Below are 23,754 nucleotides of genomic sequence, written 5' to 3' on the forward strand. Positions count from 1 at the left end.
CAGTTTGTTTGTTATTGGTGGAGTAGGCGAAATTGGCCCTTTCTATTCTAAATTAGCTTTTTAGGTCGTGAAAGGCGTCATCCTAAGCCTGAAATAGCCTCCTCTGTCTCTCTGCCTCCTCCCTCTTTTTCTCCCTCAGTGGCTGTCCTCGATGTGTGCCTGTCCTGCCGGTCAGAGCAACAGGAGAGGCAGCTAGTGCTCTGAACTCTCCTCAGTCAGCTTGTCCCCTCTCTCTTTAATTTGTGTCCCTAGTTTCATGTCTCTTTTTATGGTTTTTCCACTCATCAGCTTCTGATCTGATTCTGGTTTTTGGTTTGATACATGGCACAGGATCAGTGCAACTATGGCAACAGCTTTTAATCCAGGTGGAGCTAAATAGTGTATATTAACACTGACCTATTTCATTCCCAGTTCCCTTAAAGCTGGCAGGTCATGTGGTTCAGTGATTTAGCCATATTTAGCCTCAAAGTCCAGCCTAAATCTTGCTTTTGATTACAGCCTGTCTGTATAAAAGAGGCTCGTTATCATCTGTAGTGTGTATGACTGATGCATTTTTATCCAAACACATAAACTTCCATGACATACAGGCATATTAGAGTTCAGTATCTATAAGTAGAGCTGGCTGCAATTCAGTATCAGCGTCTTTCATGTTGCGACCAAATCCTCACATTAAAGGTCCAGTGTTTAATATTTAGGAGCATCTATTGACAGAAAAGCAATATAACACATAACTATGTTTTCAGTGGTGTATAAAGAAATTACTTAATAAACTGTTATGTTTTTATTACCTTAGAATGAGACATTTCTATCTACATACACCGCAGGTCCCCTTAAATGGAAGCCGCCATGTTGTGCCACCATGTTTCCACAGTAGCCCGGAGAGACAAACTGCTCTACAAAGCTCGTGTCATCACAACGTTGAATATATACAAGAAAAAGTAATAGCAGTAGTACGGTTGGAAAGGGAGGGTGAGCGGTAACTGAGGGTGCATTAATGTGGTGTTTAATAATTATGATTATTAATAATAATTTGGAATTTCTTCTTTATTTTAAAAAGAGGAATAAAGTGTACATAAGACATAAAGAAGTATACACAACAGTATACAAATAGTGTATTTTAGAAGCCTTTTTGTTGTTGTTTTTAGAAATGAAATTGATATATATATATATATATGTACAACCTCATGGCAAAACGGTACAAAGTTATTTTTTTATTGCTATACAATTTCCTTTTGAATAAATACATTTATTATAAAGTACTTAGTTCGTCCGAGGAGCAAGTGAATGCACAGTGAGCTGTTGGTTGTAATTCGCAACCCTCACCACTAGATGCCACTAAAACTTACACACTGAACCTTTAAGATAATGGGATTCTCGGTTTTCATTCCTAAATGGATAATATTTAGGTCACATAGCAAGGTCTGGCATATTTAAGAAATGATTGATGAACTATAAGACCATTTCACTTTTACCATGCCATTCTGAATAATTAAGTAAATATTGTCACACAGATCAAAATGACGCTGTGATAATTACTGCAATACTGATAGGTTGGTAGGTAAATAGAATTATTTTGTCACAATACAACAAATTATAGAGTGATATTATGATTCATCCCACCATCCAAAGACATGCATGTTGATTGGTTAATTGGTGACTCTAAATTGCCCTTAGGTGTGAATGTGAGTGCAAGTGGTTGTTTGATTCTATGTGCCCTGTGATGGACTGGCGACTTTTCCAGGGTGTACCAAGCTTCTCACCCAAGTTCAGCTGGGATTGGCTCCAACCCCCTGCATAGATAAGCGGGTACAGATAATAGATTTAATAGATAAACGATTTTTTGTTTTTCCCTTTGTAGAGTTTTCAACTGTCCCTTGCTGTGAATGCAACTCTTCTGCGAGGCTAAAACTTTCAGGGTCGTTCATGACTAAATTAACTCAAGGTCTGACTTTGTAGACATGTTCCTCCTGCGCCACACAGACCATCAAACTAAGTATGGAGAGTATTTTGGTCCTGATTTCTAGGCAACTGGATTTAAAGTCTTTGTTTGTAGGAGTTCAGTGGTGACACTTGTGTGGAGGTTTTAACCATTACTTCGACAACAGTGCACATTTGAGTTTGGAAAACAAGCTTGACAAAGATCATTTAACATTTGATGAACATGAACTTATATTCTAAATTCACATAAATCTAAATGCTAATACATATGAGGAGGCTGGGGAGGTGGAGGAAGTTAAACTAGTGAAAGTAGGCAGACAGTGAGGATGCAGTACTTTGTGTTGGTGTAGAAGACAGAATGAGCACCAAATGTTTATTTGGACATTATGTGGATATATTTGATTATGCAGTATATGAAACATGTCACCATAAAGCATTTTTAGTTTCAGAAAACATTTTATGTGCCTGCTTGAACGACACTTTCTTAAAGCGGGCACACGAGTCTTGTTATGGGCACATGTTCCACAAACTGTCCAGTCAAATCCAATCTTCAGACACCAACACAAAGTACTGCATCCTCACTGCTACACCGCTGCCTGTGGATATATAACTTACAAAAGCCCCATTCAGACAGGATTAATATTACAGGGGAAGTGGGCAGTAAAATATTTCTCCTCTTCCCGTGTAATGCAAGTCGACCTTCCGGATGGCATTTTAGCCAGTGGCTAATTACAAGAGCTGTGCAGGAAAACCATGTGACCTTCATTACAGGGGGATTTTGTATTGTATTTTATATTAGTATTATCTTCCGGTGATCATTTAGCTATGACTTCATCATCAATACAGATACTACTTAAATTATCTGTGCACATAACGACGATACAGTAGCTCACGTGATGAGCTTAAGATTCACTGATTGTGTTGATGTTAAAGAGTGATCTATCAGGTTAAGCGCAGCTCTATGTATAAAGATTCAAAGGTTAAATGGACTACAATTACGGGAGGACCAGTGATAGTTAAATAAATATTGTACTTTTTACTCCACTGCATTCATTCATTTGATAACTTTAAAGTGTATTAGCAGATTCAGATTATTAATACAAAATATAACATATACTCAACAAATAAATTATTATATATTATGAATATTATAATATTATGGATAAAAATAAGACTTTATTGATTCACAAGCTACCCAGCAGTATAAACTGTCTGTCTAACTGTCTTTACCAGCTGCAACATTAAAGCACTTAACGCTTCAATAATTAAAATCTATTAATATAAAATTCATTATTTCGAAATGGGCCACTGTGCATAATGAGTATTTAAAGTATATTTCGATGCTTACTTATAATATTATGTTTGTACTTTTATTTGCAACACTCTGTATTACTACTTTTACTTAAGTAAAAGGTCAGAGTACTTCTTTCACCACAGATGTATACTACTAACTTATATTTAGTGTATTACTACTGTATGTATCTGAGTGGCGTGGTATCGATTGATTATGTTGATGCTCATGAAATGGAAACCATTTCCCAGGTGAAACAAATTTCACAGGAAGGCTCAGACAGACATAAATGGAGAGGTGATGTGAGGTAGAGGAAGGATTTAACAGTATGATGGGAACGGTGGGAAACATCAGACATCAGACAGTGAATTTAAGGCTGTACAGGAGAAGATTTTATAAAGACATCCTGACTGCGCCTCTCTCTCGGTTGATAAATCTCGGGGACTTTCTGTTCGAGCATCTCAAAGCCCCCTGGGTGCACTCAGAGTTGCCGACTGACCTCAAAACTTCATCAAAAGGCTCTTTGTGGATTCAAACGTTGCACACGTGCTGCCTCTAAATGGACCTCAGAGTGAAACAAATTCCTCAGCAACAGTCTCACTGTAGTGTTGATTTCTACACAGCATCAACAACATCTTGTGTTGTCACTCAGCTGATGTTTGGACTGATATGATGAGTTCAGTAACAGCCATCACTAACAGCCCCCTGTCTAATGACTTGCCCTGGGGTGGAACAAATATTCCTGCTGCATAAAACCCCCTGATAACGTTCGCCTGTCTTTCCTCATTGATAATCGATTTGATGAGACGCTCGGCTCTCCTTCTGTGTTCTCTCTCACTGTTTTGCTCATATCTCAGAAATGTGTTGGTGGTCTTGAGAATTAATCACCACCAGGAACATTATTGAAGCCAGTGTTATTAAAGTAAGTCACCCTTTTTGCGGCACTAAAAACACTCTACTTGCATTAGCTCTGTTGTTACAGTATGACTCATTTATTTCCCAGAATGCCTCCTGAGGAGACTCAAGACGCAGGTTGCAGCTGGTTGAGATAGACCTACTGTTTCTGATGACGGTGATGGTAATTATAATGGATGAGATCGGTGATGATCAACACTATGACACTAAAGTGCTGCCACACGTTCTGCTCCCCCGCCCGCCCAGCCACCTCACACCCGAGGACTCGAGTGGCCTTGGCCCACGTTGCCCCCCTGCTGGAGCCGCAGCGATGGTTGCCAGGCAGCTGGGGAAGTGCTAATTAAGATTGCGAGGGTAAATTGCAGGCTTGTATTGACGAGGGGGTGTGGAGAAGGAGAAGGGGGATGGGGGAGAGGGGGGACTGTGGGATGGAGGGGAGGGGCTCTGATGGATGGAAATCTACAGGTGAGAGTGAGCCGGCTTCCTCTTTATAGTCCTTTTTTTTTTAATGTAAAGGTTTGACGTTTTAGGAAATATGCTAATTTGCTTTCTGATTAGATGAGAAGTTCGATATCACTGTCATATCTGTCCTTTCAATATAAGGCTACAGTCAGCAGCTGGTTAGCTTAGCTTAGCATAAAGGCTGGAAGCAGAGGGAAATCGCCAGCCTGGCTCTGTCAAACAGGCACAAAATCTTCATACCAGAACGTCTAAAGCTCACTAATTTACACGATATGTCTTTCTTTGTTAACCATGCAAAAAGTATAAAACTGAGGCGGCCATTTTACAGGAGGTTTGACAGAGCCAGGCTAACTGTTTTCCACTGTTCCTTTCTTTGTGCTGCTGAGCTAACTAACTTCTAGTTGCTTCATATTTACCCTCAGATATGAGAGTGGTATTGATCTCTTCTCATTTAACTCTGCCTGAAAGAGAATATGAGCATTATTCAAAATGTCAAACTGTTTATTTTTGTGATTCAGATCCGCTTTAAATTTAATGGGTTCTTCTGTTTTGGCCCACAAAACACTTTCACAGTTTTTCTGTAATCCTGCTGACGAAAAGTGTCGTGTTGAGGCACACTGGTCACGCTGATACAGCAAGAGAGTGAGAGTCGAATCATACTGTACATGTTAGTGCAGAGCCAAGTGAAAAAAGCACTATGTGAAAAGTTTTCTGTTTGCAACACTAGTGCTAGTTACCTGAGAAAATGTTTTGTCACTGTTCACAGCAACCAAATGTGTAAATTGAAACCAAAATAAACCTTAGACGCTGACGATTTTCTGTAAAGCAAAGCAGTCCAAGTCAAGGGCAGCATGTTCATACACAGAAAACCTATTTAAAAGTATAATAAGTAAAAAAGTAATAATGCTTTAAATAGGAAGGAATATATGAAGTTGGTTTTAATGATCACTTATTAATAAATAACTTTTTTACCGCCTTTTTGTGAACGGGCTGTTACCTCACTTAGAAATGAAGCACACGCCTGTTAGTTCTGTTGCACTGAACAGCCACTATTCTGATTCCTCTGTGAAGGTATTGGGTCAGGATGTAGCAACATGTACACCCCCCGAGCCTCTACGAGGACCACACTGCAGCTAACAACATGCAGTCCACTAACACCATAAAATGACTGGCTCCCAGCAAAACACAGACTCCAACATAAACTCCACGTAAGAATAAAAAACAACAGGAAAGTTTTATGTACTGAAGTCTGTCAGGCCACTGCTATTTATACTTCACGCACGTATTGGGAATGGCATCCTATTGGTCGGCTACATGCACAATAAAAATTTCAGTGGGCAAGTGCGTGCGTGTGATTGGAGGAGGTAGTACCCATAGAGTCCAGTAGAGGGCGGAGCCTGTGTGAGATAGAACAGTGAACATCAGAAAGGCTTAAATCATGGAGAGATTTTTTAAACTGGCAAAACTGAACCAGAGTTGGCTGTCGTTCTGTTGGACAGGTAAACTAACATTACTGCAAAGCATGTGAAATATATTGTGATGTTGTGCTCTAGTTGGCTCAAGTTAGAGCTAACGGCGAGCAGTTGTTGATGTTATCTGGTGCTAATTACTACAGTTGGATGGCTTTCCACATTACTTCACCAGCTAACGCGATCCATATTACTATCCTGAGTACCACCAATGTAATGTTAACATGTAACGAGCATTGATTAGTTCCACCTCAAGCTGATAAAAATATTACTTTGAAGTTGCAGTGGGAGTTTACATAAGTTTCCAGCATGTTGTGTGAAGCTGTCTTCCGGTGTTTCAGTCTCTGTGTGTCGGATAATGCTCACTCATGAGTTCGAGCCTATGGTTCAAGCACGCTTACAAGCACACATTCCAGGTTGCGATATAAAATCTGAACCTCTAGTGGCCGGTGAAAACTACATACCCCTTTAAAATGTGAAATGGAAAGACAGTAATAATTGTTTGCAGATCACTCAAACAAGTCACCCCCAAACCTTGAAAATGTTGTGAAGGAAAGACAATGACACTTCTTTCTCATCTCTTTATATGTAGTTCCTGACCTCCTAAAGTCGGGCTCTTTTGTGAGGGCCAACCATTACAAAAAGGATTTATGAGAGCCACCTCTAAGGTTAAGTTAGGGTAACTGTACGTAGAGGCACCCAAAACTACTTGGTTCGAGGAACGATCATGGTCAGGGTTAAAAGAAGCCCTGTTGATTGTTGGTTTGATGCAAACCACACTGTCCTGTGTCAAACAAGGCTGTATTTATTCGCAGCCTTTGACAATCTCAGCCTCCACAGTCTTCAGCTCTCCTCTTGCAGCAGCAGAAAGCTGCACATTGCTGCGCCACAGGCCTTCACAGCCTGCCATCCGCTGTCCTCCGGCACAGCCAGAGGCTTTCCTCAACACGCTCTGCTCGTGTCAGGTTTCAATCATGGTAGCAGGCATGATGGAATCGGTATCACTCACAAATCAAAAGCCTGTGGAGGTCAGTGGGTTTCCAGTGGGGTAGGACAGCTGGTTTAGGGGTTCAGAAAGGCGGGGTTTGAGGCTGACGAAGGGCCAAGCCGGACTGGAAAAAGGGGAGCAAGGCCACACCTGTTGGAGTGACTGATGAACAGCGACACAGATTTAGAAACGTGCAGTGAGTTCAAATTCATTTGGCACTAAAGCAAATAATGTGGCAGCTCAAAGAGATTTAACCCTATTAATAAGCTGCTTGAGCCTTGTGTTATAGCTCTTACACCTCCCTTGTTTTGACCTGAACTAGCCGGGGTCTGACAGCGTATCAGGTTGGAGCTTGGGTTTAGGTGGTCTTGATAAATGTGGAAATATGGTTCAGGTTTGGTTATTATTCATTGTACTTTACTAAAAAAATGCCTGGTGGGAAAAAGCCAGAGGACCAGATGTGATGCATTCTGCTACAAATGCAGACTGGACTCACGTTTGTACAGTGTCTGCCTCTCTCCTTTATTGCATATGCATTTAAGGGAGATCGCAAAATTAACAAGCAGTGCTCTTTTAACGTTAAACCACAGTGTCTTATTTTCTCTGTACTTTGACAGAGCGTGGCTTGGTTAACACATTCTCCTGCCATTAGCCTTTGCTATTCTAAATATGTCTTTAAACAGGTTGTAACTCAGTTTGCTTTCACAGCTGTATTTCGGTTGATTTGGTCCAAACTTTTGATTCTTTTCACGCTGACTTTTTTTAAATAACCAAGAGAGAAATCATACAGACAAACAGGTAACTCGGTGATTGGACAGTTTTGATGATCATCATCCTGTGTCATCAGGACCCACATGGGCAAATCAAACTCCGGTGACTGACAGAAGTATATGCAGCACTTTAATGCTTCTGAAGTGTACATTTATGTTCTTTGGTGTCAAAAAGAGTGACAGATTATAAGCATTATTAGTTTTATTAGACTTCAAATCGACCGCATGTTATGAATAATGAGAACAGGTAGAGACAGGACGAAGTAATGTAATGTTTCATGGCTCATTACTGTGGGATCGCTGTCACTCACGTTATAATGGACTCAATGACCTGACAAAGTACAATAAAAAATAATTTTTAGCTTTTGACCCATTAACGCCTTGATGCCTGAATTTCAGTTTTCATTTGCTTTCAGGTTGATGTTAAATTAAGTGGAAATTGTTGATTTGTAGAACATAGAAAAGATATAAATTCAGGTATGATTTAAGTATGATACAAATTAGCTACAACAGGCATAATCGAGAAACCAATGCTTGCAAAAGGTTCCCAGGTACATATCGAATATGCACAAACAGGCATTTGGGGAACACAAACGCTAACTCAGCTGCAGTCTGAAAGGAAGAGGCGTGATGCCACTTTGCGACAATCGGTGTTAGGGGTTAATCAGGGAAAATACCTGCACTGACATACATACATATGTGGTTACCGAATGAGTTCTGTGACGTGTGCAGGGGGTAAGGGTTAACTACGCTCCGTCAAAGGTGAAAAAGCTGTTTTATTGACACACAGAGGAGGATATTGTGTGAGTACTACTAGGCTTCAAGATGCACACAGATGCCACTTTAAAAATGGATTGATACACAAATACTGTACCAAATAAACTAATAAAACCTCAGTCAATAAGCTGGTTTTACCAATGCCACAATGGTGCTGTAATAAAGTTTATATTCTTATATAATTTTACTCACTCAAACTAAATAAATGCAAACGTCTCAGTGATACAGTACCTCGCTTTCACATACAATAAAAACACACACGAGTTGCATAATAATGCAGTTTATTACTGAGCAGTATCATGTATTTTCAATACATAGTTGGAGTTTAGAGTGTGGTGCCAGTTTTAAGTTGTGTCTCTATCTCAGATTTTTGTATGCCTGATGCTTTCACATGGTGCGTGTGAATCTGTTGCACCAGATTGCCAGCACTATTACATAATATGTAATCTGCATAAATTAAGTTCACCTTGAAGTGGGACTTCATCTGCTGTGATTTTCAGCCATGTTTTTGAAGAGGACCACTCTGACGCTAGCAGTTACATTAGGTTGCCAAGGTAGGCACACACTTGCCAAGTTGGCCTACATGCATGAGCCAGCCCTGCTTATCAGTCACATTATCAGCATTCAAAGGTGTCCACAAATAGCTGTCTAGCAAATATTGTTCTGCATCTGCTAGGCCTTTACATTGGGTTCAGACAAAGTGCAACCACTGACAGAAAAACAACAAGCCAATGTGAATACAGTCACACGAGAAATATCCTCACAAGCAGGAACATTAACCATGAACTCGTGGTCCCCTGGGCCTCAAGCGGTGACGCAGGTGGATACAGTATGAGGCTCTTTGTATGCACACTCCAGAGACTCAGCCATGTGCAGGGCCAGCTTGTGTTTGGAGGAGCAGTGGGGTCCCTGCGGCCAGGGGCCGAGGCTCTAGGATCCCAGAGGGGCCGAGAGGAAGCAGTGACTTCACAGTGGATCATCTTCAGCTGACTTTGCAGCAACCGGCCAGTCAAGAAAGCAGAGACACACTTCCTCATCCCAGCTGTCAGCAGAGGGATCGAGTGTGTGACACCAAAGCACCTCCACTCCGGATGTTACTGTGGTCCAAATCATCCAATGGCAGGCTGAAGTGATCAATAACAGATGCACTTGTTTTTGTGCTCATAGCTCTGGTGATGTTGGTGAGGAACAAATATATTCACAAAGATGATGAAAGAGACAAATTCTCACATTGCACGTCTTCATGTGCATGAGGAGCTGTTTTAGGGTTAAAGTGCTTTGTATGTCAGATGTCCCACGCCTCTGGAGCAACTAGGGGTTAAGTGTCTTGCTCAGGGACACACAGGTGTGTCACAGTGGGGAATTGAACCCGGGTCTATCACACCAAAGACATGTGTGTTATCCACTGAACCATCACCACCCTTTTTATTTTTTTTCATCTAGAGTTGCATTACTACACATGCAGAGTACATGTCGTGATGTTTTTTTAATATCTTATTTTGCTTGAATAAGTTACGTAAAATGCTTTGCATTGCTTTGCATGAAATACTAAAATTTAAAAGGCCTTTGTCATAGCATTTCTTCAGTGTAGCGAGAGAGAAACCATTTAAGGAATGGAATAGGAAACACTGTTTTGTCTCATTTCCGGAAAATTTCCTAAAAACTTTAATAAAATTGGAGAATTTATGTAAATATCTAAAAATCTTTGAAGCACATTTGTATAGCCAGTTCATCAAATGTTGAAATTAGGCACTGTTATCCATTGGTGCATTGATCTCACTGACATACATTGGATATTTTAGAAATATCACAACTTCTCGTCTCGTCACGTGAATGGTTTATGTGGTGTAATTTTGGGATTATAATGTAAGGTGAGGATTAAGGTAAGAGCAAAGGAAAGCAAAGTTCATAGGTTTTGGGAATAAACAAAATAAAATAATATAAAATAAAATGAAGAGCCTCACCCTCCTCTGTTGCTCTTCCCTGAGGTTTCTTCCATTTTTCTTCCATTAGGGAGGGAGTTTTTCCTCATCTGAATCGAGGGTCTAAAGACAGAGAGTGTTGTAATGCTGTACGGATTGTAAAGTCCCTTGATGCTGATTTGTGATTTGTTATATTGGGCTGACTTAAAAAAATATAGTAACACAAAAAATGTGTTTTTCTTTTTCTTTTCTTTCAGTGTAAGAAAAGTCCAGTTCCCCGTGAAGGTTTGCTGTTCAGCTGTGCAGCTGCAGATGCGGGGCAAAACAAAAAGTGTCACCGTTGAAACCAGACCCGGCCAGACCAATGCTGACTTCAAGAAGAGCCGCGATGGTTTCCTCTTGCTCATCCCCGCTAACTAACAGTCCTGCCAACCAGCGCCACCAACAGTTTGACCTCAGGAACCGGACGAGACCTGGGCCCTCCACAGAGCAATGTATTGATATCTGAACTTCAACGAGGTCCAGGGATGTAAATATGTCACTTTCAGGACTTTGCCTTATGAAGCAACTGTTTACTAGGATTGTTAAATTTTTCTCACAAAGGTTTTAAGACATTAACACAAAACAGAGTCTGCTTTTTTTTAATGCTGAGCTGCAGGAGGACAATGTTCACCGGCCATAGTGCTAAATAGTTTTGGAGGTTGTTATGTTGGCGTAGAGACTCTGGCTACATTTGCCATGTATGTATGATACTGTCTTTGCTTTTGCTGTTATTCAAAGACATTTTTTAAAGACAAGATGGAACAAAAACATGAATAAATGCACTTTATCTGTCACAGTGCATAATTGTAATGAATTGAGAACAGTTTTGTGCCTTGTCTCATGCTGTTGCCTTCAAAAAGGCACATTGGGACAATTATTCCATGTTAGAGGTAATAAAAAGAGAAAAGAAAATGAGACAATGGAAGAAAATAAATTATTCAAGATTTACTTAAGCGAGTTTTCTGTGTGTTAATTTCTCCCTAATGCTTCCTCACATGAATAGACGGCATGCCGAACTGTGTCTGTAGACAAGTCTTCATTATACAGTGATTAAAATATTTTTTCTCAAATGTGTTTTGGGGCTTTGAAAGAAGTTTAAAGACATGTAAATATCAATGAAATCAGTCAGGAGTCTTTTAGTGCTCAGTGGTGTGTTGTTCCATGATTGAGAGGATTTCCTGTACAAATACAATTTGCATTATCAGTTTAAGTTTGTATGGACGGAGAAAACTAGACTCAGTGACGCAAGAGCTGTTTCCTCTCTTGTCCCTTTGGTGTCCCCTCGATCAGATCAGCTGGGGTGATAAACACACGCTAATGCTGCAGACTTAATTCTACAGGCTTTCCGAGAAGATGCAGATAGATTTGGTTTCATTTCCCCACGTTTTAAGATATCTGTCTATGACATTTTATTCTCCACCTCGATACAGACGGATAACATTTTGTTTGTGGTGCTCACGACAATGAAAACTTATCACACATCCAGTTTTACACAACCTTCCTCTGCTGGAGTAAAAACTTTTCCGCACAAGAGGCCTGTAGACTGTAAATGTATGAATTTATTATGTTGTTAGCCAGCTAGCTTGGTTGAAGTATTTTGCAGCTTTTGCTGGCTAATATTAGGATATGTATGCTAAATACTGTTGTATAATTGGTTATAACTGAGTTTACTGATGAACAACTTTTCTCTTCTTGTCATTACTTGTACAGTAGTTGGGTATTTCAGCAAAATGATAAACAGTTTGGCATTTAACATTATCCTATAATTGTCACTTGCCACATTAAAAAAGCACTCCACAGATTCAACACTCGATGTATTGTAAAAGTGCAGGTAAAATTGTCGGACTCACGATGGACAGTTAATGCAGTTATGCCCACATTATCCACAATGCAACCGCTGACACTTAGGATGCTACATTCACTTGCCCCTCAGATGGTCCCATTTACCGAGTTTGGAAAGTAATTTTTCCTACTTCTGTGTGTTTATGAGTAATAATGTTATAATGTGGAAACAACATGGATGTTTTTGCATGACGTCTGGGTGATGGGTTGTTATTCATCTAATGCTGCTATCAAAATATAGTGAAACAGTTTGAAGCTTAGTGATTAGATTGTTGCTGCACCAGTACATTCCTTAAAACCACTAAAAGATTGCTTTACCTGACTTATTATCGTGATTAGTGCTAATAAATAACAAATCTTGGTCACTCTATGTGGACAGCAACTAACGGTTACAACCTAAGGCCATATTTCATATTACATGTGAACAAACCATTTTTATGCAATACATGAAATAATTAAAAAGCATTTACTCTAATACGCCATGCTTTTGCATAAAATGATGTCAACTCTGCAAGTCGTGTACCAAAATGTTTGCAGACTTTCTGAATTGTTTTGACTTGAGGGGACGTTCTAGTGAATTTTCCCAGTCGGGTACAAATTTTTACGATTATTACAACGCCACATGAATGCAGACGGAGAGTCAAATGTGCTATGCTAGTAGTGGCTAATGTAGCCTGACGCAGAGATGAGCTGTGGGCTACAGAGATCTCAAAGGCTCACTTCTTTCCAACTCCACGCCCCCAGATTTTATTCATCTTAAAGCTTGTAGTCTTCAGACCCAACCAACGCTGACTCAAGTGATCACCTGAGGCTCTTTATCAGATTTCGCACAGCTCCCTCTGGAGACAAAAGGCTTTATACAACTGTTTTCACATATGCAGTAGTACTCCCCAACACCCACTTTTATGTATTCACAACACTTTTATTATAGTTGCTGAACTACAGATTTTTTTGAAATGGTGGATATTTCAGTTTCTCTTCATATCTGACTGAACAGTTTGGTCTGAGATCTCAAATCTGTCGTCTGCTGTCAGTTTTCATCCCGTCTCTCTACACAGTGACCTGTTGATGGCCTGCCCTCACTGTGACTTGGCTTTCACCGCTCTCTGACACTCCCTGCTGTGATTCCCCCAAAACCTCACTGCTCGATAATACTCTGTGAGTGTGCGTGCAGACGTGTGTGTATTACATTTGATTTGCATAATGTGGAAACAGAGTGTACTGTATTGTATCTGTTTAATTTACACCATATTCAGCAAAATCTTGTGTTCATTTAACTCTGTACTGTGTTTGCAGTACATTCACACCTATAAGCGGCAATTTAACACTTCTGAACAGCCCTGCACCTCTTTCATCAACACTCTGCAACTCCAAATAGCTGTAACTGCAAAAATAAATGTACATTATGTTATTATAGCATTGTCTGGGAATATGGTACAGATGTTGAAATTTGTCTCCATCTTTGCGTGCAGTGGTCTGCTTTTGTGTCCGCATATATGTGTTCATCATGCCTTTTATAATATATATGTCTGTTAAAAAACATGTTTCAGGACATTGAACATTAGTCCAGGTTTATCCGTTTAAATCATCCAAAATACTCACATAATTCTCCAGCTAAATCCACAGTATAAATTGACATTTAAACATAGCTTCCCCTTCCTTCCTTTGAAGTGTACATGGTAAAGTTTGGGGTCTGAGGCAACATTTACTTACAGCTGCCTACAAAGGAGTCCTGAGACGTCACTTCTCAGACGCTTTGACACCAATTCACACTTTTCTTCATGTAACTCTTAATGATTCTCACATGGCTGCAATGTGACCTTAATGACCCACTGGGACATTGACGTGTGAACGACCCCGCAGGAAGTTAGACAGCCTGGCTCTCCACACCGCTCAGGAAGACACATCCAGAATCAGCAAATCTGGTTGAAGTCAGGCCCCATTTGGCATTTAATTTTTATCAATGAGTGACAATACTGGATAAACAAGTAACAAAAGAACTCAAGTTTATTGAAATATTTTAACTTATTGATAAGATTAACTGCATGTTTCTGATGTGAAAATGAAGTTTGCACAAAAGACGCAAAAGCTCCCCATATTTGGGTGTGTTTGCTTGATGAGTATCACCATAATGCATCATCATCGTGTACTTTACATGATTTACACGTTTTGCTGTTTGAATAGATCTTGCTAACTGAATCCTGATGTCGGCTCAGACAGCTGTAGATTTTTGCTCTCCACTGCACTTGCTGAAAACAGATTTTATAACAGCAGTGTGGAAACATCGCCCCATTTATTCACTCCATCAATCACCTTTTTGATAAAGCTTTGCAGAGCTTCCTTGTGCCATGATAGATTGGTAATAAAAATAATTATACATTTTATTTATAGCACCTTTCACCCATAAAATACAGCTCAAAGTGCTTCGCAAAACCCCCCCACATAAAATACATAAAAGCATACAGTGGTTCACAAAGCAATAAAACATGCAAAGTCGTTATAAGAGTAAAAAAGTAAGATAAAAGATATAAAATAATCAAATATTAAAGACTGAAAGCCATCGCAAAAACCAAAGACAATAAAAAGATACAACCAAAAAATCAAGATCAATTCCGAATCGAATAGACCAGTAGCATAAATAAGCGAGGTAAAACAGTCTGATAAAGGACGAGATTCCTGATCTAAGAGAAGAGTGAAAATGTGTGTTTTAAGCTGTTTCCTAAACAACCAAAAAAGCATTAGTAAAAAAGAGAGAGTTACAGTAAACAAGAAAAGATTAGGGTATGTACCAGAAGTTCCATGTTTTAGCTGATAATACAGGTTTTAGCAACACTTCTCAACTGAAAGAAACAAGATTGAATGACCTTAGTGATGATGGGGTTCAAAGTTCAAATGTTGGTCAAAAAGAATACCAAGAGCCTTGGAGGCGGCATTGCTAGCGAGGGGGCCAATTTAGTGACTGACCTCCTTAGTAATCAGAACCGATCACGAGGACCTCAGTTTTGTCACATTTGAGATGGGGGAAATTACATACAAAAATATGGAATATTCTCCTTCATCTTCCTGCATGAGAATTTAATTTGTTACTTTGATTTGTGCTGTTTTAATGTTGTGTTTGTGATGAAAGCCTGAATTGAAATTTATCAAAGATATTATGACCCTCAACCAGCTGGATAAGCTGGTGAGCGACTGCTTGTTCTAGATTTTTAGAGATGAAAGGAAGTTTGGAAATGGGCCTGTAGTTGGCTAAAACGGTAGCATCTAGGGAGGCTTTTCTGAGGAGGGGGAAGGCAATGGCTTTCTTGAAATAGTCCGGTATGCAGCCAGAGGAAAGAGACTGAGTGACAACAGAGAGAAGACAGGGACCAATGACAGGGAGGACCTCTTTAAGAGATATAGTAGGAATTAGTTGGGCAGGCTAATGGATGCATATAAGAAAAGTGTAGAGAGGTGAAAACTCAAGTGATATGTTCTCTTCTTCTTGTTTTTGGTAAACAGGTACTCAGTGTGCAAAACATCACATTGTACTTTGCTTTTTTCAGCTGTGAACATTAAAGAGTGGAGTAGATTTTTTGAGGAAACGTTGCTGCAGAACACAAAAGAGAATGACACAATCAGGCTGCAGGTGTTTCAATCATTTTTAGGAAACCTGGTTATTCATCATCATAAAAGTATTATTATCCAAGATTCTGACTACCTGTATTGGTGCAGCCATGTCTCTTAACCCCACATTTAGCTAATTTCTGTCTTTATTTAAAAAAACAACAACATCTTTTACGTTTGTGTCAGACTTTCACGTGCATTTAAGTGCATTAATCATTTTATATTGGCCTTGAAGTAGCAACACACCCCCACCAATGCAATTCCTTGCGTTGTTTGAACATTGTTTTGTCTGAATGTCTGGTTTATCAAAACCAGGGTTAAAAACAAACAGGACACGAGTGTGCCTTCTATGTCTATGAAAAGTCCTCTTCATTACCCACAATGCTCTTTGCCTTCAGGTTCTAGTAACTAGGTGACGTAAATCAGCAGCTGTGCAGCAACACATTCATTTTCCAGTACTTTTGGTGTGCTTAGTTATGTTGAGATCTCATTAGTCAGAGTGAAGTGCAAGTAAACATCCGCCAGAAATAACCGTCCTCCACACATCTCAGCCCCTTTGCTCTCTTGCCTTATTATGGAAATAAACTGTGTTTAGTGGCAAAACAAAGTTAATTGTGAATCTAATTTAGAGTCTGATTTGGTCTGAAAGTTCACATCTTTCTGGCACAAAATCTGAATGCTCATTGCAACTGCAGAGGGAACTCGAGCTCAAGCAAATGACAGAGATTTGTTTATTGAAATGCCAACAAACAGCATCTCATCTTCAGCCTCAAGACTGATATCTGTTGATGTGGAGGCTCTGTGTTTCTATGATGGCCTCCATTTTTGTGCAAATCTGTCATCGCCCCTCTGCAGAGACCCCCAGCTGCTGGATGATAAACCGGACACCACTGCTCATCTCCTAGTTCCAATATCAGACCCTGTATGTTAGCCCGTCGTCATATTCAGAAAAAGAGATTATAGCATATTTGTTTATTTGTCTGCGTGTAATCCTTTAATTATTGATGTAAAAGCCATGATTTATAAATTAAGTGTTAGATCAGTCTTGAAAATGTAATTTAAGCATATCCTCTCCATCACTGATTATTAAAAGCATTTGAATCAGATGTTAATGTTCCTAAACATTTAATCATTGGATCAAATTAGGCAGACTCTTTTTCACAGACGCAGGAGATTTATTCAGCATGTTTTGTTTTGTTTTTTTCGACAAACTGTGATAGATCTAGTTTGATGGCAGCTTTTTAATCTGCACAAGTGCAACAACTATTCCCCAAATTGTTTCCTCATCACATTCAGCCGCTACCCGCTGCCAGGCTTTTTTTGTTCCACATACTTTTCCCAATCATATTCTTCTGTGACAGCTCTAACCACATCCCTCCTCGCTTAGAAAGACTTGTGGATGAAAAGCACACTCATAGAGCAGGCTAGCAGACATGAACCCACTGTGGCAATCAGTCGAGTAGTTAGAATGTAGACGCATGTAATGATGAATTTACTTCTCGCAGCGCTGTACAAACCGGATTGTTCTACTTTTAATCTAATTTATCAGGACTGGCAATTGTTATTGCAATCACTTAAAACGCCATGCAATTCCATTACAGAAAGACTGGCACCTGGTCCGTCTCTCTTTAGAGATTAGCAGCCGTGCAGCCAGGATTTGGTAATGAGTTGGAGAGGATTTACCAGTGGGAATATAATATGTGTCCCAGAGCTGCTGTGTTTTTCCCTCTAAATCCTCTCAGGGCAGACCAGCCACTGGTTTGGTGAGCGCTGCAGGTTTTCCAGCATCACTCTGTCATTGGCCCGAGGGGAGGTCACATGCTGGAGATTACTGTAACATGAGGGGGGAGATTGGTTTTTACTTTGGCTTGCTCTGAATCAACATGCCATCATCAGCCTGGATGCTTACTAATCAGGAAATGTTTGAGATTCCAGAGCTGTCAAACTTGAATTTTTATACGTGAAACTAAACTACAGCAAGTAATACCACTTTCCAGCATATTAAATGATGTGTATGTTCATATTGTGTTGCCAGTGGTGGAAGAAGTACTCAGACTATTACCTTAAAGTTCTTTGATTTTAGTCCTGGTTGATTTTGCTGACACCTGTAATTACAGCAAGTCCGGTTTAAAGCACAAACAGGTCACTGAGTTCGGGAGGCAGCAAAAAAAGCTATTATTGTTTTGGCTGCTCCTTCTTGTTCCATTACTCCCTGCAATATTTCAAAATGATCTGCTGACAACAAAAAAAGACAGCTGTCTTGTTTTGTAGACACATTTCTGATGAACAGCAGCTGGTGCTAAGCTCTCTGACTCTCTGAAGTCAATTATTTTGCCAGTTAAATTCTTTAAATGTTCAGCTTGCAGTAACTTAATACAGCATTATTATTAAAGAGTTATTATTATTATTATTATTACAAGGGCTTTCCTCAGTCTCTGCAAAAAAAAGAAAGAAGTAATGAGCGTATTAGAAAATGTCAAACTAGGAACTGTGCCACTGAAGTTCACATTTGTTTATATATTTTAATAATGAAGTCAAATATCTTTCAGCCTGGATATCCATGTAAACTCAAAATAAAAAGCCAGTTTCAACATAGGTTTCTCTATACCAGTGTTTATTTTGTACCCCCATTCACAAAAAGCACCTTACAGAAATATAGTAGCAATGTGAAATACATAAAGCTGATACAAGTACTGGCAACAAAATGTTGTAGTTGGTCCAAGCGGAGCTAATTTTAACTGCTTTTGTTTTACTTTTGGTTACTTAAATCTATTGAAAAAGCATCATTTTATAGCATACATTTTGTACATTCTGTGAAATAAATGTATGGATCAAAAAATACCAAATTTTCATCTGGATTGTAGTTGAATAAAAGTATAAAGTGGTATAAAATGGAAACACTGAAGTATCTCAACTACAGTACCACAGTACTTACTACAGTACCACAGTTAGCCTCATATAAGATTGCCTATTGGTTTTAGTACTTGAATGGGACCTCTGATTGCTCTTCACAGAATTCAACGTCCCAGCAGAGTCCTCTGGAGTCCCCTACGGCGGTGTCCTTCGCCCACTACTTATGTGTGCATGGCTGAGTGAACCATCTGTTCACTCAGCCAGGATGTGCCAGCAGGCTTCTACTCTCCAAGGTCCCAAACTGTATGAACTGTAAAGAATCTCACAGTGGCGAATGACCCCAGTATCAAATGATATTATTCCTTTTAAAGCTCAGCTGCATCACAGAGTTTAGGGAAATCCTTTATTCTTAACTTTCATGGTTGAAACTCTGCCAGACTCATAGATTAAGGAATTTAATTAAGATTTCATAGGTCACAATGGTAGTTACTATAGTTAATGAATCCACTGTTCGCTAACCTTTAACAACCTTTAGTTACTGCTTCGATTTTTCCAATCTGTCGTGGCACACGTACAGTTTACAAAGATACCAGTAACAAATTTAACATTAAAAGTATTAGTTATTCTTTTCTGACTGAAATGATAATTCATCAGCTGTAGCTTTCTGATTATTTTTCTAAAGCTAACATTAGCTCCATTTGGTTGAAAACGGCAGCCTTTTTAATGTTAATGTCTTAAATATGCACTTCTACGTAAATTATACTGTGCTAAAGCTAACATGTCCAGCTGTCCTCACCAGTTAATCCATGTATGAGACATGACAGTATTGTTCTTGTATTGCAGTGTAGAGCTATTCAGTCCAAATATTAAATATAATAAGGAAAATGTAGGATTAGACTGTTATTTTGTTCTAACCCTGTTTGGCATTAGCTTACATAGTTGTTGGTATTTTCAAACATGTTGTCAAAATTGAGAAAAGGAGTTATGGATTCAGACGAACCAATGAGTTTGACAAACGTTTACACTATCTTGGATTACTGAGGTTTCTGGAGTATAAACTTTCAAAAATCCAATAAACATCAGGACAAATCTGCTAACGATATCTGATACTGTTGCATCCAGGACCAGTTTCCACAGTAGTGGGGAAATACTACAGTGGATGTGTCATAAACTTTAAGTAACTTTTAACCCCACAAACCAATCAAGAAATTCAATAGGCTATTCAAAGAAATAATCCTTGGGTCGGATTGCTTGGTTAGTACTATGGTTAGCTAGTTAGCTGAACATGCTAACAACTGTAGCTTAATGCTGGAGCAGTTAAACACACTAAGTCATTCTTTACACTTGCGCACGTGTTATGGTTTTGGAAAGCTGATAAAAAAGACAACACAATCCAAACTCTTTGAATAACAATATTTGATCTTTATACAGCCACATGTGTATCCTGGGCCGAATTAGCCAATGGGCATTCTGGGTAAGGGCCCAGGGGCCCAAGTCATTTTTTTTTTTTTTTTACATTTAAGATATTAACACCATGTATAACCAATAAAAAGCATGGTAATATATATATATATATTACCTAAACAGAATTATATTATTGGTCAACCATAAGTGTGGAAAGCACCTAACAACCCGCCGCTAACGTGGGTCATCAAGTAACCCGGCGCTGAATCGAGCAGACTGTGGGAATACATTTGTCATAGTTCAAAATGAGTGAGAGAAGTGGTTGTGGTAAACGCAAACAAACAGATAAGAAGAGGAGAGGGAGTCGTCTTTACTGAGACATGTGCCATCGATTCAAAAGCAGGACGAGAATCAGGGTGAAGAAGTTGTGGAAGATGACCGAAGATGACGAGCAAGCTAACCAGGAACCGGAGGAGGCTCAAGCCCAGGCTAGCAGCGCAGCACAACCTGAGGCTAGCTGTAGCAGCAGCAGCAAACAGTGGATTTATCAGGTGTCTGATCCAGATCATGGAAATATCCAGCCTCAGCCCGTGATGGGGTTCAACTCCCTCAATAATGATCTGCTGTGTTGTTCACTCCCAAATGGGGAAAAAAGTTTACAGAGAGTGGATCCCCTATTCACCATCCACAGGTAATGTAAGCTTTGCTTTTATGCTTTATTCAACTAAGAAAAATCTATTTGTTGGTGTTTTTCTGACTGCGTGAGAAAAGCACAGAGCACTGTTGTTACATGTTAGCCTTGCTTCGGAGCTCATCTGTCACTGGGAGTGGGACTGTGAACCTAAACTAGTGCACCAGCTAGAGGCAGAGAAGCGGGAGGACCTCAAGCGGGTTTTCATTAAGTTTTTAAGTGAAAGAGGGTTGCCTTTACGTGGCAACGATGAAGTAGCCTATTTACTGTATGTGTATGTGTATTTGTGTGTGAATTCTGAAAGAATCTCATTCATAGAACTGGATCAAAGGTGAATCACTATGTGCTTGCATGATGTGATTTACAGTAAGTTGGGACATGTATTGATATTGTGGTCCAGGAAAGCATTGTTGCAGTCATGCGGTGTAAATCCTGGATCATGGAGGATGTGTACAGGTGCTGATCAGTGTAAATCCTATAGATCCCAACCATATGGGTTTTTGGGGGCAGATGCAGATATTAAAGTGAAAAAGAGCTGATTTATAAACTGATATTTGGATTTTGAATATGATTTGGATAGTAGGTAGTGATGTGCAATACCACTTATTTCCTATCCGATCCAATACCAAGTCATACCCAGGCTGGTATTGCCGATACCGATACCGATACCAATACTTTTTACATATTTTATTTCTAGTTTAATGTGACCTCCCTACTCCCATTTCTGTATTTATGAGAGAAGTAAGGAGTAGGCTGTAGCCTTACCAATTCAAAATAATAGCTGCATAATGACAAGACATAAAACTACCGTCATATTCTTTAATTATAATGAAAATATCTTGCTCAGAACTGCCGCTTCATAACATCATCATATTATTTTTACTTAATCTCAGATTTTTAGCTAAGTTTGCAGTGTTGCCAAAGTATTTTACTGTCTTTGCACACACATCACACACAGCATCATTATTACCTTCACAGCTAAAATACAGCCAGGCGTAATTGCTTTTACAGTCAGCCAGAGTCAGCATTCAATAACGGGAAATATAAAGGGCTGCAGCGGCTCACTTCAAAGAAGCTCCGTCACAGAGCCGTAGCACAAGCATGACTGACAGGTGGAAGGAAAAGTAGTTCCTATCAACCGAGTAGCCTATAATTAGACCATCCTGGTGACAGTAAGATACTTATAATAAAACACACACTCACTCCAAATTACTGAGTTTGGATATCGATCTTTTTATATGAGTATAGATCTTAGAGCAGGAAACGTTGGCATCAGAAATATCTATACTTTAGGATCGATCCGCACATCACTAATAGTAGGCCTGTTTCTTGTATTAACTACTACTTAGTGTGGGCTAAAAAACCTTTTCCTAAATGGATTATGTTTAATATGCCTTAGATTACAGTCTCAACAACTGAACATGTAAATAACTGCACATGTTAAATATTTGCTGCAAGAAAGTGCAGAGAGATAATTAGCATGGATTCATTAAATTTTTATGTAGCATATTCACATCTAGTTTATCCCTTTATCAGCACTCTAAATTATATCCAAAGCCACGAGAAACCAATTCTCAACCACTACATGACTGTCTACGACAAGATTTCACACCATTGCACATTTGAAAGAAGCTAGATAACTTTGTTGGCTGGAAGCTGTGTTAGGTTCAGCTCGTGTTTGTTTAGGCTACATGTCCCTTCTGGTTTGGACTGTAACTACAAACATGCAGATCGCAGATGTATTTAGAATAAGTTAAATGCTATAATTTAACTGCTCATTGACATTAGCGCTCATCCACTGATAAACATTGCATTAACATCATTGCCCTGACATCTGTAGTCATGAAGTCCTTTGAATGACTGGTGTTGGTCCACCTGAAGGACATTACTGGCCCCCTGCTGGACCCCCTGCAGTTTGCCTACAGGGCTAACAGGTCAGTGGATGATGCTGTCAACTTGGGTCTGCATCACATCCTGCTGCAACACCTCGACTCTCCAGGGACATATGCAAGGATCCTGTTCGTGGACTTCAGCTCGGCGTTCAACACCATCATCCCGGACATCCTCAGCACCAAACTCACCCAGCTCACTGTGCCAGCCTCCACCTGTCAGTGGATCACAAAGTTCCTGACTGACAGGAATCAGCAGGTGAGGCTGGGGAACATCACATCCAGCACCCGGACTATCAGCACTGGCTCCCCCCAGGGGTGTGTGCTCTCCCCACTGCTCTTCTCCCTCTACACCAACGACTGCACCTCAGGAGACCCATCTGTCAAACTCCTGAAGTTCGCTGACGACACAACAGCCTCATCCGGGACGGTAATGAGTCGGCCCACAGACGGGAGGTTGATCAGCTGGCTCTCTGGTGTGGCCAGAACAACCTGGAGCTTAACATGCTTAAAACTGTGGAGATGACCGTGAACTTCAGGAGGAGCCCCCCCACTCTGCCCCCCATCACCATACTCAACAGCCCTGTGTCTGCTGTGGAATCCTTCAGGTTTCTGGGTTCCACTATATCCCAGGACCTGAAGTGGGAGCCCAACACTGACACCATCATCAAGAAGGCCCAGCAGAGGATGTACTTCCTGCATCAGCTCAGGAAGCTCAACCTGCCTACGGAGCTGCTGATCCACTTCTACACAGCCATCATCCAGTCTGTCCTCTGCACCTCCATCACTGTCTGGTTTGGATCTGCCACCAAAAAGGACAGGAGCAGACTACAACGGACAGTCAGGACTGCAGAAAAAATAATCGGTGCCAACCTGCCCTCCATTCAGGACTTATACT

General features: G+C 40.0%; 1 protein-coding gene across 1 annotated transcript in view; it reads left to right on the forward strand.

The window, feature by feature from the left end:
- Nucleotides 1-11,522, forward strand: part of myo1g (myosin IG) — a 49,986-nt gene extending 38,464 nt beyond the window's left edge. Inside the window, exon 22 of the mRNA XM_046059375.1 lies at nucleotides 10,790-11,522. Within this exon, the coding sequence (XP_045915331.1) occupies nucleotides 10,790-10,952 (163 nt within the window). The 3' untranslated portion in view covers nucleotides 10,953-11,522. The remainder of the gene's footprint in view (nucleotides 1-10,789) is intronic.
- Nucleotides 11,523-23,754: the final 12,232 nt, after the last annotated feature.

The sequence above is a fragment of the Micropterus dolomieu genome, linkage group LG09, assembly GCF_021292245.1.
Source record: "Micropterus dolomieu isolate WLL.071019.BEF.003 ecotype Adirondacks linkage group LG09, ASM2129224v1, whole genome shotgun sequence".
In the NCBI taxonomy this organism is placed as follows: domain Eukaryota; kingdom Metazoa; phylum Chordata; class Actinopteri; order Centrarchiformes; family Centrarchidae; genus Micropterus; species Micropterus dolomieu.